The sequence below is a fragment of the Mustela nigripes genome, chromosome 3 (assembly GCF_022355385.1).
Source record: "Mustela nigripes isolate SB6536 chromosome 3, MUSNIG.SB6536, whole genome shotgun sequence".
In the NCBI taxonomy this organism is placed as follows: domain Eukaryota; kingdom Metazoa; phylum Chordata; class Mammalia; order Carnivora; family Mustelidae; genus Mustela; species Mustela nigripes.
In genome coordinates, this window is record NC_081559.1 from 46,386,160 (window position 1) to 46,402,099 (window position 15,940).

General features: G+C 54.0%; 1 protein-coding gene across 7 annotated transcripts in view; it reads left to right on the top strand.

Annotated features, from left to right (window-relative positions):
* FARP2 (FERM, ARH/RhoGEF and pleckstrin domain protein 2) overlaps positions 1-15,865 on the top strand; it is a 112,462-nt gene extending 96,597 nt beyond the window's left edge. For 2 of the 7 annotated variants that reach the window (XM_059393925.1, XM_059393929.1), the window contains 11 exons: positions 405-642; positions 3,213-3,343; positions 8,089-8,157; positions 8,779-8,868; positions 11,908-11,928; positions 12,126-12,208; positions 13,084-13,202; positions 13,678-13,838; positions 14,717-14,824; positions 15,006-15,157; positions 15,335-15,865. In XM_059393925.1, the coding sequence (XP_059249908.1) occupies positions 405-642; positions 3,213-3,343; positions 8,089-8,157; positions 8,779-8,868; positions 11,908-11,928; positions 12,126-12,208; positions 13,084-13,202; positions 13,678-13,838; positions 14,717-14,824; positions 15,006-15,157; positions 15,335-15,443 (1,281 nt within the window). In that variant the 3' untranslated portion in view covers positions 15,444-15,865. The other 5 variants (XM_059393927.1, XM_059393928.1, XM_059393926.1 and 2 more) reach the window with 5 other exon arrangements.
* The last annotated feature ends 75 nt before the right edge of the window (positions 15,866-15,940 follow it).

The window sequence follows — 15,940 nt, forward strand, 5'->3', positions numbered from 1 at the left end:
GACTCAGAATCCATACACGTGTGTTCTTGGACTTGAGCTGTGAAGACGTTAGCAGTGATGATTCCCTCTCGGGTGATGGGGGTGAACCTCCACCCTGCTGCCTGCAGCTTGCAGCCTCTGGGAGGGTAGAGCCAGGGTAAGAGGTTTCCTCCCTCTGCCGAGCACCGCTCACCGGTTCCTTTGAGGCAGGTTCCAGCCTCAGCCCTTCATCCGTCCTGGCAGGGAGCTGAAGCCCTGTGTCCCCAGCCTATGGAGCAGTCCCTGGCTACAAGTGAGCCCTTCTTCCCTGTTCTGCCCACAGGGACTTCCAGCTCATGGTTGACACCCGCGCTGGGCAGGCCATCTGGTGGCCCTCCTTGTCTATGGCTCCTATCCTAATTGGCCCCCCTCTTGTGCCTCCACAGGGCTTCACCAGCTGCTTCCAAAGGCATGATGAAGTCCTGACAGAACTGGAAAAGGCCACCAAACGCTTGAAGAAGCTCGAGGCAGTGTATAGAGAGTTCGAGCTCCAGAAGGTCTGCTACCTGCCCCTCAACGCCTTCCTGCTGAAGCCCATCCAGCGCCTGCTGCACTACCGCCTGCTGCTGGGCCGCCTGTGCACGCACTACGGGCCGGCCCATCCCGACCATGCTGACTGCCACGGTGAGCGGGGCGCCCGGCCACGCAGACAGGAGCCGCTGGGGCTTCGGGGCTGGGGCCTCTGCCCATGGGGAGGACAGGGTGTGCAGCATCAGCCTGGCTGGGCCTGGGGTGCTCAGTGCTGGTCTCTGCTACCAGCTGTGCTCCAGCAGGTTGTTGGGGGCAGCTGCGGGGGGCAGCCTGTTTGGGCTGCACATCTGTGGTGTAGGGAGGGACTCCTGTCACCTTGGAAGGTCAACTCTTGCTCTGAGGGACGCCCCCAACCCAGCATAGTGGGGGTGCAGGGCCACTCTCAGAGTGACCTGCTGCCAGGAATGTTTCTGTCCTCCAAGCCTTGGCTCTAGAGTGACCATTTGGGTCAGGATGGCCTGTTAGAAGTTTCTGATCTAGATGGACTTGGTCATTTTTTTTTTTTGTTAAAGAGACAGAGGAACATAAACCCTGAGCTCTGAATCCTATAGATGTTCTAGTTGAGTTCATCTGGTGCTGCAGGTTTTTACGAGTAAGTGTACGGCTGTCACGGGAAGATGAGCAATGACTCAGCTTCTCCTTCTCACTGGTCTCCCCTGGTCCTAAAGGGGTGTAGATAAGATGCTTTCCGATGGGTTGTAAGACATCTTCCTTTCTCATCATCCTGAAAGCAGGTGTTTTCTCTCTGCTAAGGGGAAGGGCAAAAATGGTTAGAAATGCTTCCAGGCCTTTTGAGGGAAACTTGAAGTACGGTGCCTGTCTGAAGCCCTACTGCTGTGTGCTGGGCGCTGGGGGCAGTCGGGGGGGGCCAGGGTTGGGGGGGGCTGGAGGCCAGAGTGAAGGAGAAGGCCCAGCCCTCTTGACCCCAGGGGGCTCCTCCTGGGCGGGACCTGGCCAACGCAGAACCCCAGTGAGGCCGCATTTCCAAACGTGCTACGGAAACAGTGAACATGCCCGAGTGTTGCTAAGCCAGCCACCTAGGTGGGTTTGCTACAGGGCCTATCAAGGCTGTCCACAGAGCCCCAGGGGAGCCACCAATGAGGGACATGCTCAGTGGGGCCCTGTCCTACCTGCTCTTCCACGCACAGGCCTCAGGGGAAGCTCAAGCTGGAACCTGTTGGACTAAAGTGTCTCCCTTAGGTCCGGGGATAGCCGAGGCGGCCATGCATTGTCGTTTTGTCTTTCGGTCAGTGTGTCCCGAGGGTGGTGCCTGGCAGGGGCCTGGCGCCAAGCGTGTTGATAATCTGCCAACCGCACGGTGGTTCTATGGAGACCCAGGCATGGGGGTGCCAAGGAGCCTCAGTCAACCCCAGGTCGGAACTGCATCCCTGACTTCCAACAGCTTCCAGGGCCAGTACAGTGACGGTCCGAGCCCAGGTGGCCACTGAGCCTACTGGCTCTGCACGCCTTGCACGTGCAGTGGTTGAGTGAGGAGAACGGGATGCTGTCTGAGGCAGGCACAGGGGAGGCTGCCCTCGCTGGACAAGTGGAGCAAAGCAAGTCTCCACCCAACCTCGTGTCCAGACTTGAGTGGGACCCTGAAGGATGGCAAAGCCGGATGGGGCAGGAGCTCAGGAATATACGCAGAGCTGCCCCCGGGTAGGACATCTTCCTATGGCCCTGTGGGAGCATCCCTGGGGCTCTTACAGCAGTTCACTGTGTCACACACATCATTTATAGAGGAATAACTTGCAACAGCGTGTCCTTTCTTACCTGACTTTATCCCTTAAAGCCGTGAGGCAGGTGTCCTCACCCCACTGGGAGCAGCCAACCTTCAGGGGCAGAGCCAAGGGGGCCCCTCTTGGGACCACCAGGCACTGTGGCCACAGTGTCAGTGGGGGTCCTGGTGGGAAGACAGCAGACACTCTGAGCGATTCCAGCAAGCTGATCGCAGTGCAGCCTGGTCAGGACCACGAACACCGCCCTCAGTGTCGGCCTCTGTGTTCCATGTGAATAAGTTTCCCTTTCTAATTCTGAACCCTCCTGTCCGGACTAGAACTGTAAGATGAGCATCCCCAGTCAAGGAGAATAGTACAAATGTTTTAAAGATGCAAATTATTTTTTTTTAAAGATTTAATTTATTTGACAGAGAGATCACAAGTAGGCAGAGAGGCAGGCAGAGAGATAGGAGGAAGCAGGTTCCCTGCTGAGCAGAGAGCCTGATGCGGGGCTCGATCCCAAGACCCTGAGATCATGACCCGAGCAGAAGGCAGAGGCTTAACCCACTGAGCCACCCAGGCGCCCCAAGATGCAAATTATTTAGCCTTTGAACTACAGTAGGTAATTCTCCCGAAAGAACACAGCTGTGCCCAGAATGTGAGTTATTTACCAAGACTTTTCTTTCCCTTTACCGAGCTTGAGTGTCCGCTAGTCATCAGTTTGGGCTGAGTAAGTCCCAGTTCCGGGTCATCTGCAGGGACCCCCACCTGCTGGGCCACCTGCTGAAAACCGTGAATGGCAGTCCTGTGAGGAGTTGGGAGTAGAACATTCCCTGAATTAAAACTTTTAAAATGCCAGTTCCTATTACTAAGGCGGCGGGGGGGGGTGGTTCCCACCCACGCCCACCTGCCTGGGCACCTGTACTGAGAGGTCTCTCCCCGCAGATGCCCTCCAGGCCATCACAGAGGTAACCTCCACTCTCCAGCACAGCCTCGCCCGGCTGGAAAACCTCCAGAAGCTGACAGAGCTGCAGCGGGACTTGGTCGGCATAGAGAATCTTATCACTCCCGGCAGGGTGAGCGACTTTGAGAAAGCTTTTTGAGATCGTCGTTTAATTGTTTTGTTTTCATCCTCAGTTCCAGGGTAGTTTACATACAGTGTTCTCCAAGTTTCAGGTATGCGGTCTAGTGGTTCAGCCCATCTGTACGTGACTCAGGGCTCATCATGAGAAGCTCTCTCTGATGACCATCACCTGTTTCACCCATCCCCCTACCCACCTCCCCTCTGGAGACCCTCCGTGTGTTGTCTATAGTTCAAGGTCTGTTTCTTGGTTTGCCTCTTTTCCTTTGTTCATTTGTTTTGTTTCTCAAATTCCACATACAAGAAATCATATGGTATTTGTCTTTCTCTGGCTGGCATATTTCACTTGATACCATACTCTCTAGATCCATCCATGTTGATGCAAACAGCAAGATTTCATTCTTTTTTATGGCCAAATAATATTCCATTGTACGTACACCACACCTTCCTTATCCATTCATCTGTGGATGGATACTTGGGATGCTTCCACGTCTTTGCTATTGTAAATAATGCTGCTACCAACACAGGGGTGTGTATGTCTTTTCAAATTCGTGTTTTCTTTTTCTTTGGGTAAATGCCCAGTAGTGTGATCAATGGATCATGTGGTAATTCTATTTTAATTTTTTGAGTGCCCTCCATACTGTTTTCTAGAATGGCTGCACCAGTTTGCATTCCTGCCAACAGTGCATGAGGGCTCCTTTTTCTTCACAACCTCACCAACACTTTCCTTTTTGAGTTTTAAAGTCGTCCTAACAGGTGTGATGCAATATCTCATTGTGGTTTCCATTTGCATTTCCCTGACGACAAGTGATGTTGAGCATCTTTCCATGTGTCTGTTGGCCATCTGTAGGTCTTCTTTAAAGAAATGTCTGTTCATGTCTTCTGGCCATTTTTTTTTTTTTTTTTTGTCTTCTGGCCATTTTTGTTGGATAATTTTGTTTTGGGGTGTTGAGATGTGTAAGTTCTTCGTACATTTTGACACTAACCCTGTATCAGACATGGCATTTGCAAATACCTTCTCCATTTCAGTAGGTTACCTTTGTGTTTTGTTGATTGTTTCCTCTGTTGTGCAAAAACTTATTTTGATGTGATCCCGATAGCCTATTTTTGCTTTTGTTTCCTTTGCGTCAAGAGAGATAGCTAGAAAGATGTTGCTAAGGCTGATGCCTGAGAAGTTACAGTCTATTTTCCTCTAGGATTTTTATGGTCTCACATTTAGGTCTTTAATACATTTTTATTTTTCTGTGTGGTGTGAGAAAGTGGCCCGGTTTCATTCTTTTGCACGTGGCTGTCCAATTTCCCCAACACCATTTGTCGAAGAGACCTCCTTTTTCCCATTGCATATTCTTGCTTCCATTGCCGGAGATTAATTGATCATATAACCGTGGGTTTATTTCTGGGTTTTCCATTGTGTTCCATTGACCTGTTTGTTGTTGCGGCCATACCACACTGTTTTGATGACTGCAGCTTTGTGGTACAGCTTGAACTCTGGGATTGTGATGCCTCCAGCCTTATTCTTTTTCACTTCATTGCATGTAATTGAGACCCAAGTCGCAGACCGCAGAAGTCACGGCTCAGTCCAGCGGTCTCTAGTGTATCCACAAGGTTGTGCCATCATCACTAGTAATTCCAGGACATTTTCATCCCCCCAAAAAGAAAAGCTCTACCTGTTAAGCCACTCCCTACCCCATCCCCACTCTATGCCAACTGCTAATCCACATCCAGAGGCTTTGCCACTCCTGGACATTTTCTTTGAAGGGAATCAGTGTGTGGCCTTTTGTGTCTGGCTGCTTTCTCTGAGCACCATGTTTGCTGGGTTCGAGTCAATGTACCTTCTTTCACTGACCACATCAGCTCTATTCTTTGCACACACCATAGCCTGTGTCTCCGTCCATCTGCTGCGGCACACTGGGGTTGCTTCCCTTTTGTGCTGATTGTGAATAATGCTGTTGGGAACATTTGTGCACGTTTGTGTTGTTGGGTGAACATGTGCTTGCAGTTCTCCTGGGTGGATACCTACCAGTGGAACTGCTGGGTCACATGGTAACTGTGTTTCACATTTTGAGAAACTGCTGGTTTTCCAAAGTCACCGGGTAATTTCACATTCCGCCCAGGAACGTGTGAGGGTTCTGGTTTCTCCATATCTTATCTTTGTGCTTCTAGCCATCACGGTGGTACGTAATGGGATCTCATTGTGGTTGTGATTTTCATTTCTCACATGGCTAATGTCAAGTTTCTTGTCATGTGTTCACTGGCCACTTATGTGCCTTCTTTGGAGAAATGCCTATTCAGACCCTTTGCCCACCTTTTCACTGGATTGTCTTTTTGCTGTTGAGGTGTAAGAGTCTTTATCTATTCTGGACCCCAGATGCTTAGCAGAATAGGATTTGCAGACATGTCCTCTCATTTTGTGGGGTGTTTCACTTTTTCTGTGGTATCATTTATAGCGCACAAGGGTTGGCTTTTTAAAATTATTTTTATGAAGTCAAATTTACCTCTTGGGTTGCTTGTGCTTTGGATGTCACAGATGAGACACCACTCCCCAGTCCACAGTATGACAGTTTACCTCTGTGTTCTCTTCTAGAAACATCCTGTGTTTCAGCTCTTATATTTAGATTTGATCCCTTTGTAGTTCATTTATGTGTGGGGTGAGGTAGGGGTCCAACCTCATTTTTTCCCCATGTGGCTATTTGTTGGACTGTCCATAGACACAGATGTGCCAGTTTAATTTTTGAACTCTCAATCCTGCTCTGTGGCTCTACATCTACACTGTTTACTTTGTCACTGATGCCTTTTTGAACTTACTACTGTCAACAGAAGACACCCTGTTTAAGGGCTGCATAAGGTTTCCTTATGCATAAGGTTTGTGTCAGCACAAACGTACATGGATTAGAGTGTGGCTGTGTAAGTCATGTTTCTGTGTTAGCCTTGGTAGAAGGTACAGAGAACATGGGGTCACAAGCTCAAAGAAATGATCTATAGTACAATGTACTGAAAGGTCCTGACCTCCTGGAGTTGGGGCTTTGGTTGGGGGCCAGGACAGCTCCGGTTCCTTTCCCTCTGCTGGCTGGAATCCCTGGGGGTTGGCAGGGCAGTCGGTGCAGGTGGTTTCTCCCAGGGCTCCTCCCAGTGCATTAGAGATAGTGGCCCCTGGGAATTGTCACTGAGGGGTAAGGAGAGTAGCCATAGAGCAGGGGTCGGGGTGGACTGTGTGGCCTGGGCAGGTTGTTCCACCTCTGTGACACACAGGGTCTTGGGGCAACAAGAGGACTGATGTCTGCTGCTTGGCCCAGAGCCTTGCATGAAGTAGTTGGGAGGCAAACTCTCACTGCCACAGTTGTTTTTAGCTGAACTCTCTCCAAGGACTGAGCTGCATGACCAGGGCTCCCGGTCTTCTTGTTAAATATGTGTGTCAGTCAGAGACAGAAACCACACTAGTTATGTGAACAGAGGAATTTGAGAACAAGGATTGTTAACTAGGAAGAAAGTTGATAATGAGGCATCAAAGAGTAAGAACTGGGAAATGTCTAGATGAGGCAAAATGCAGATGCTGCCAAGGGCGGGCCCACAGCCTGGTGGGGGCGATGTTCAAGGGAAGAGCACCCACAGGCCTGGGACACACTGATGCTTGAGTCTCGGTGGGGTGTCAGCTGGCTTTATGAGGGCAGGAACTCACGCAAATAGGGTTTGCGGCTGCAGGAAGAGCCAGGGGCTACGGTCTTCCCTTTGTTCAAAGAGGGTGGGGAGGGTGGCTCTGATGTTGAAGCCACAGAAGCCTCGAGCTCAGAGTCAGACCCAGCGGGCTATTCAGTGCTGACACCCTGCCAGGCCCGCCCTCCTCATCTCCGTTTCGTCCATGAGGCTTCTGTGAAGTTCTCAGTCCATTTGAGGGCTGGGGTCTTCTGGCAAGTTCTCAGGGTGTGAAGCTCAGGCTCCTAGTTATCTGCAGGGACCAACAGATGGGCAGAGTATCCGGAAATTGTTCAAGCCGGAATTCTTCAGAATCACCAGGACTGACGCTTCCCGCCATTGGCAAGGGCAGTTAGGGGCCTGAGAGATATCTGTGCGGGCCTGGGCGGTGGCCCTCCAGCACGGACGGTGAAGTGTGAGGTGTGTCCCCAAGTCCTGGGGGTACGATCAGGCCCTGGGGGGAGAGGCAGAACCCTCCCCTGTCCGTCTGTGGAAGGACCACCCGGGACACATAGCACTTCCGGCTCCTCCTGGAGCTTCAGCCCCACCAGTGTCCCATCAGCTTAGGTGGGAAAGCCCTTGTGGTATTGGGAACCCTCTCTGCCTGTGCCAGTGCTAGGGGGGTAGTGGATGCTAACCGCCGGCCAATGTTTGCTGAGAACCAGGTGTTCCATCCTCCTCCCTGCTGTTCTCCAGCTGCTCTGGCCCAGTTTTTCTCAAAGCTGAACTCAAATATCTCTGTGCCTGAGCCTTCCAGGAGCCCAGCAACCTTTCTGTGAGGGCCTTCGGCATTGCCAGCCTGTGGCGAGATGGGGCCACTGGTCCTCAGCAGACGGTCTGAGGACTGGCCCGGGTGACCAAAGGAAACAGGTGGGAGGGCAGAGGCTGGAAACACATGGAGGGTCCTGGGCAGGAGGGTGCTGTCAAAGGGCCGGAGAGGCACTCAAGAAAGCATAAAGGGTGACATCAGCCTGGCCCGCAGCCCGCTAGCACCACACCCATGGAGGTGGCTGGGGACTGGCACCAGAGGACCTCATCTCTCTCTCACAGGAGTTCATCCGCGAGGGCTGCCTTCACAAGCTCACCAAGAAGGGCCTCCAGCAGAGGATGTTTTTCCTGGTAGGTGGAAAGCGTGTTGTTCTGTTAGGGCGGCCGGTGCTGTGGCCCAGGCAAGCCGTCCCAAGTCAGACAGGAGCAGGGCCGGCAGCAAACACTGCCAGTGAGGGGCCTTCCCACTGGGTCTTCTGGGCGCCAGGACCCTCAGAAAGCCAGAAGATAGCAAAGCCCAAGTCCCCATTGCTGCAGGGATGCCACACCGAGCGCTGGCTTTGCCTCAGAGAACCGGGGCCCTCCCAGTGAGTTCCCTCAATCAGCTTCCTGCCTCGTGCCACTTAGCCAGCTCCAGCCTGAGCCATCCTGGCTGAGGGGTGACCGGAAGACCAGCCAGGACTCCCACTGCCTCCAGCTGGTGGGCACTGGGCGCTGGCCCGAGAGACCTGCTGACTCACGTGGTTACTAGGTACCACCTGCCAAAATCATTGAGAGAAGAAACACAGAGGGGAGGGGCAGAGGGAGAGGGAGAGAGAAACTTGAGCAGACACCAGCCTGAGCGCAAAAGCCAGCATGGGGCTCCACCTCCTGACCCTGAGATCACAAACCTAAGCTGAAACCAGTGACTACTAGACATTGAAACTTGTCCCTTATTTTTAAACTTCTGTGTAATAAAGCCACCCATCTCAGTTCTCAGATATGCTGTTGTACACAAGCAAAGGGGTCACAGGCAGCAGCCACTTCCGGATCCGGGGCCGCCTTCCCCTCCGTGGCATGCTGGTGAGTGCTCGCACACCGTGCTCTCAGGCCGTCATGGCTGCGTCCTTGGTGGGCCACGGGCTCTGCCTGCAGCCTAAGCCCCTGAGGATGGGCTTCAGTCCCGTGTCCGCCTCCTGCCCAGACCCACCTGCCACCCCCACCCCCACTCCCACCCCAGGGAGCCTGTCCTTCAGTAGGAGGCACAGAAAAAGACCTGAGTTTGGTACTCATGGGATGGAGCTGACACAGCTTCTGAGAGAGAGACCTGACCCACTTGTTCTAAAGACTGCAGAGCCTTTCTTCTTGTGCTTGTAGCTCTTCTCCTGCTGGTATCTGTGTTCCCTTCCCATCATCCTACCTTGTTTCACGCACATGCATGTGCACAAGCACACCTTCAGAACCGGAGGACAGCACGCCATGGACAAGCCTCCTGGCTGCATTTCGGGGCTGGGCTCATGTCTTCCCTCCACAAGGTGGGAGCCAGCCCCAGGGAAAGGTCACGGTCACCTGTGCACCGCTGTAGCAGGCCTGGGTGATCCTGCTGCACAGCAAGCCCTCTATCCACACCACATGCCTATCACATGTCCGCCTCCCCATCACAGTTTCGACATAGCAAGACACCATGTGTCGCTGACAGGCCCTTCATTTTAATGTGATGCTGTTCCTCAGCCTTGCCCTTTGTGCTCAGTGCCTAACGAAGACCCTGCTTGACGGTCCCAAAGAGACCCCTACACACACATCGACACTCCCCACTTGCCCTTGAGTGTAGACCTGCACTCAGCCTGGAACCCATCCTTGGGAATAGTAAAGACAGGAGGCCAAGTTCAGGTTTTTGCCAGAGAGATGTACTGTTGGTGCAGACCATGTCACGACAGGGAACCCCTGGCCCACATGTCTACAGGTGAGGGTCAGGACCCCACTCTGCTCTGTTATACTTGGCCAGTCTATCTCAGTTTCCACCCACTTCTTCAAGGGTGCCTTCCGTTCTCGGCCCTCCATGGTCCTTGGCACTGTCCCTCTTTCCACTGGGCACCTGAGTCAGATGTCTGTAACGTTTGGTTCAGCTCTCTTGGCCCTCAGCAAGAAAGGGCCTGTTTGAATGACATTTGCAATCACCGGAAGCACTTCCCATCAGTTCTAAAGTTTACTTTTAAAAATGGACTCTCATCATAGGAGAGAACGGACAGTACACAGTAAGAATCACTCATGACCAGGCCACCCAGTAATCCACACTGTGGGCAGCTTGCAACACACCCTCCAGTCTTTGGAGGGAGCGCGACCTTCCTGGCAGCTGTAGTGGTTCATCCCTGGGGTCTCCTGAGCTTGTAACCAAAGCTCAGGACTGAGTTCACAGAGAAGAATGGTAGACAGGCAAGTGGGAGGCCAGCTTTCCTGTCACCCTGCACTGGACATTTTGCCTCCATTTCATTTTCAGAATTAGAAAGAGCACCACTGGCTATCTTTTGACACCTCCCTATCTGTGCCTACAATGTGCTTTTTGAGCAGTGGATGCACCGGCTTTTGAGGCCCTGAATTGGACCGTACATCACTTAGGCAACTGTACCACCCAGCCTTCCAGCCTTCAGTGCATCTAAACCTCTCTTCCCACAGCCTGTGGGGGACAATGGGGTGCTCACCCCTCACCTGGGCCACTCGGGGGGTGCCACTGGTCCTTGGACAGTCAGTGAGGCTGACGGAGTCCCTATGTATCCCCTGGAGTCTGGGGCCACCCCTGGGGTGTGGCATCCAGGTGTGTCTGTCACTCTGGTCTCTTTTTATAGCATGTTTTTAGACACTGGCCTGCTCTCAGGAGTCCCAGATCCTTCCTCCAATTTGTAATTCCCTTTTATTTTTCCTGCAGTTTGGTTTTCTCTTGTAGAATTGAAACTCCACTGGACAGACACTGTTTGTCTTACTCCTGGGACGGCATCTGGCATAGAGGCCCCAACAATACCTGTTGACGAAGAGAAGTCGGGCATCTCTGTCATCCTGTCTGTCCATCTGCTCCTTCAGGGTTTCTGTTTGGGGTGCAGACTGCAAAGTCCTTCCCCACACCAAGATCACACTGGCACTTTTTTTTTTTTTCTGACACATTTAGTTTCATTGTTCTCACTGCATAAATGGTCTCTGCATGTCCCCTTGGGTGAGGCTGGACTGGGCCACATGGCTTTCTTCCCATTGGTGCAGCTGCTGTCCTCATGGAGACAATTGCCTCCTTCTCACCTGGGGTTCCTCCTGGGCCTTCTGTTCCGTCTCTCTGTGCCAGCATCAGCACATTCTTCGAATCCACGTGTTCTGGGGAATAGTTGCTATGTAGGTGAATAAGTGTGTCCCTTATATATCCTCCTTTTTAAAAAGTGCTTTGTTGCTCTCAAGTATTTAATTCTTCAAAATAAACTTAGGAATCATTTGGACAAATTCCTTCAAAAACCAGCACATATTTGCATTGAATCTACACGCTAACTAGGGTTAGGGAGGACGAACGTCAACCTTTTCTACTGGCCACCGCCCCTTCCCTTTTCAGAGCTTGTGTTCCGTGAGGCCTAGCGATGGGCATTTCCTGGGCCCCGCACAGGCTCACTGTCCATCCTGGGACTGTCTGTGACTGGCCAGTCCTGGGGCCCAGACAGCCAGCCCTCAACCTGAATGCAGACGTAAGGGTGATAGCTCTTGGCTTTGGAGAGAGGACCTCTGTTGCGTTTACAGCTTCCTCCTGTTTCTATCGAAGAGCTGTTACCAGAAATCACATGTAGGATCTTAGCAAAGGCATGTGCAGCATGTCAAGATGTCCACCCCTTGCCCGTGGACCCAAGGACAGCGCTGAAACAGCCTTGCTTTTGGAGAACCTTACTCAGTCCCAGGACAACTTCCTGTCTGTGCTTTGGGCTGGGTCAGGTGGTTATTTTATTAGGGAGTTATTTCAGTCACTTACAACTGAGATCGATCGTGGAAGTTTCTCTTTGAAACTTAGGTTTGGGTACCAAGTTTATAAAGTGAATTGTCCAACTCCCCTTTTAATAATGAAAATGCTCAATATTTTTTCCTGTGCTTGACTTTCAGCTAATAGTGCTGGACCCACCGGTGAGTAGTTGGGTGCCCTATGGCCCACAGCTCACCCACCTGGGGGGCAGGTGCCATGGCGCGGGGCCCCCCGTGCTCCTGTAGCCCCTCGTAGTCGACGTAGACTGACACAGGGCTTCCACGCGCCCGCATCGGGCTGCAAGTAGGGGTCCCACCCGCCCTGCGCACGCTCCAGAACTTTGCCTCTTCTACCACAGGTAGAGGAAGGGGAGCACGAACGGCCTGTTCCCCACTGCTTCACCATTTGTGCAGCTCAGAAAACAGTCGTGGTGGCAGCCAGGTATGAGCTTTCCTCGTCTGCCTCCACTGGGCCCCAGGGCTTCCCAGTCATGATCTGGGGTTCTCCCAGAGTTGAGAGTGTCAGTCATAGGGTGTGTGCCCCCTCGAGCCCCACTTGTTATGGGACCAGGGGAGCAGCTTCTCCTTGGGTGGGGAGTTTATGACCACTGAAAATGTCCACAGAGAGTGGCCACGGTGCTGTTGAGCTGCCCCCCACCGAGCCTCCGTGCATGGCCCCCCACCCATGGCAGCCCACACGGATGGGCTGCCTCCTCTAAGCATGTGCACGGAGGCTCCCTCAAGACCAGGCCCATCTCATCTGCATCCCGAGAGCAGGGCTGTCAGCAGTAGCAGCTGCTTTTCCCAAATCTCCTCTCAGGTGGGGAGGAGGCCTGAGCCCAACAGTGAGCAAGTGGCTCAGTATTTCCCCTGTGGGAGAAAGGGTCCCCAGCAACTCCCTGAGCAGAGGCTTTCCTCCTGGGTGGGCAGCTGGCTCTCAGCTCCCACCCTGCAGTGTCCTGACTGATGTCCACGCTGACGGCAGCGGGCACAGGACACTCGCACCCCCAGCAGCCCGCGCAGCAAGACAGGAACCAGCAACCAACCCTGGATCTCAGCACCAGACTCGAAAGTCGTTTCGGGAATCCACCCTCCTTACAGAAGCCCCTGTTCTGGTGCCAAGTGGTTGCCTTCCCTCCTCTTCGGCCCCCAACAGCTCCCAAGGGGATGCAGGGTTGGCCCCTAGCGGCACTCCCAACAACCCCCGGGGCTCACACGAACGCGCAGTCCAACCTTATGTCTTGCTGAGAATGGGACACAGCTAGGAGTCCCTGGTGGCCCTGATGAGCCAGCTCTGAGCCTCACCGCTTTCCCCAGCACTCGCCTGGAAAAGGAGAAGTGGATATGTGACCTGAACACTGCCATCGATGCAGCCAAGAGCAGGAGTGGTCAGTCCCTAGTGCTGCCGGGCAGCGTGGTGTGCATGCCTCCCTCCAGTGAGTTCTGGCCAAATCATCTGAAGAACCCCCTTTTGCATTTAAGCTTCTCGACAAAAAAAAATTTTTTTTGGAGCACACGAATGGGGAGGAGGGGAAGGGTATAGGGAGCAGCAGACTCCCTGCTGAGCAGAGCTGAACATGGGCTCAATCTCAGGACCCTGAGATCATGACCTGAGCCAGAGTCGGACCCTCTGACTGAGCCACCCAGGTGCCCTGTTTTCTTGGTCACAGACCTCCTGCTAGCCCACATGCTCTCTCCACAAGTAAGGTTCTGGGTCCTCCTGGGGTGGGGAAGGACCGTGAGCCCTTCTAGCAGAAGCATCATATGGTCTTGCTGCCTGCTGCTGACCTGGGCCCTAGGGCTCCCCGGTTCCCAAGGCCCCAGCCCCCCTGCAGAACCCCTGTCCAAGGGCACCCCTGGCCCTACTCGCTCCCTGCTCCTATCTCCTCTGACAGCGGCCTCCTCCCCCAGGATGCATGGAGGAGGTCTCTCCAGAGCAGGAGTCCGAGGATGCACGCAGCTCCCGCGGCTCCCTGGAAGGCCAGGGGCAGCCCCGGGCCAACACCACGGTGCACGTGTGCTGGTACCGAAACACCAGCGTGTCCAGAGCCGACCACAGCGCGGCGGTCGAGGTATGGCTGCTCTGGGCTCCCCCTGCTCATGCCAGCCGATGGGGAGGGCTTGTGTGTGGGGGGGGGGCTCCCATGCTGGCACGGTCTCCTGCTCTGTCCCCTTGGTCCAGAAGCCAGTTACAAAGTCCCCTCCAGCAGAGCAGTCTGGGAGGCCACGGGGCTGCAAGCTGACCATCCCATCAGGGCTGCTGCCTCCCCTCCATTGCCTCTGAGTGGCTGCTCTGGACTCCAGCCCTTCAGCTCTCAGTCTGCCTCCCACTCAGAGTGGTTTCTGAATTCCCTTCACACCTGGGTCAGGAGCAGCAGCACCAGGTGCCAAAGGCCCCAAGGACTCACCCCCACCGCCCCTTCCACCATTCCCAGCATCAGCCCTGACACAGGCCCTGTGTCTTGCCCCACAGGGAGGGATCTAAGGAGAGAGGTCACTGGCCAAAGGGTGACTATCCCTGGCTCAGGATTCCAGCCTCCTCACAACACTGGGCGGAGAGGCAGTGCACTCCTGCCCTGCCCATGTGGACGCCACACTCAGGGCCAGGAGCTGGGGTGCCTCATCAGAGCCGCGTCTCCTTGACTCCATGTGTGTAATGGTCTGTGATGGTCGTGGCCAGAGTTACTGTAAATAGGGAAGAAAAATGTAGTGACCTTCTACTTAGTGCCTGGAATTCATTCTCCAGATTTGTAAACCTCCTGCCGTCAGAGGGTTAAACAGGCCAGCAGACCCAGAGCATGTGGAAGGTGCGACCGCACCCAGAGAAGCAAAGTCTGGGCCTTCAGTGAGAAAGGCTAGAGGGGTGGACGTGCCTTCTGGGGAGCAGGTGCTACTCGGGGCAGAGTCCTAGGACACGGACCGGAGCCAGCAGCTTTTTATTTTCCTGCAGAATCAGCTTTCGGGGTATCTGCTAAGAAAATTCAAGAACAGTAATGGCTGGCAGAAGCTCTGGGTGGTCTTTACCAATTTCTGTTTGTTCTTCTACAAAACTCATCAGGTAAGGGTGTTCAACAGGACTGTGCTCGTGCCCCCGGTGGACAGTGACCCCCGCTTGCCGCACATTCTCTCAGTTCCTTGACCCTCAGGGATCCCCAGGCCCCCCCGTGTAGAGGTAGTTAGCCATCAGGGCAGGGCAGGGGGTGGGGTCAGCTGCTGCAGAGCCACACGCCCCCTTGCAGGACGACTACCCACTGGCCAGTCTCCCGCTGCTGGGCTACAGTGTGAGCGTCCCCAAGGAGGCTGATGGTGTCCATAAGGAGCACGTCTTCAAGCTCCAGTTCAAATCCCATGTCTACTTCTTCCGAGCAGAGAGCAAGTACACGTTTGGAAGGTAATTCTGGGGTCTGTGGGCATCCCCCAGGGTTCCTTGAGGCGGCTGCTGAGCATGGCTTCTAGGGTTTTCGCTAGTCCTGGCTTTGTCCCATTCACTCCATGTTTGGGGCTATCCTTGGGAGGAACCTTGAGCTCAAGACCATGGGTATGACCAGAGCATCCCTTAACTCCCAAGTGAACATCTTGGGAGCTTCTGGTCCGACCTCATCTCCAGGTGGATGGAGGTGATCGAGAGAGCCGGCAGCTCACCTGGGAGGGCCAGGCGACCTGAGGAAGAGGCGTGAAGGCCATCCTGCCCAACAAGGACAGAGCCGAGGAAGCAGAGCTGGTTCAGCACATACCCCATGTAACAGCATCCCCAGTGTAGGATGGGGTAGGAAGCCTCACAGTGACCTCTGGGAGGGGCGGGGAAGGACACCCAGAGGATCACACATACATGTGAAACCGCAGGCCCAGCTCAAGGTGGAGACCGAGCCCAGCACTACCCCACCCTTCCCCCTCGCTGGGCAGCGCCTATTGAGGACTGGCCCAGAGCAGGACCCTGTGACTCATGCCGCATACGTGCCCGGTAGAAGCCACTCTGGCACCTGCCCCACAGACCTCTGGGGAAGTGGAAGCCAAGTCCCCGAAAGGCCTCCAGTTCATCAGTTCCCAGTGTTTCCTAACAAACTCAAGTACATGGATGCGCTGTTTGTCGTCGTGTAACGTGCATGCGCTGCTGGATAAAGGGCCTGTCCCCGTGGTCACCACGTACTAGGACTAGGACACAGAAGCCAGGAAC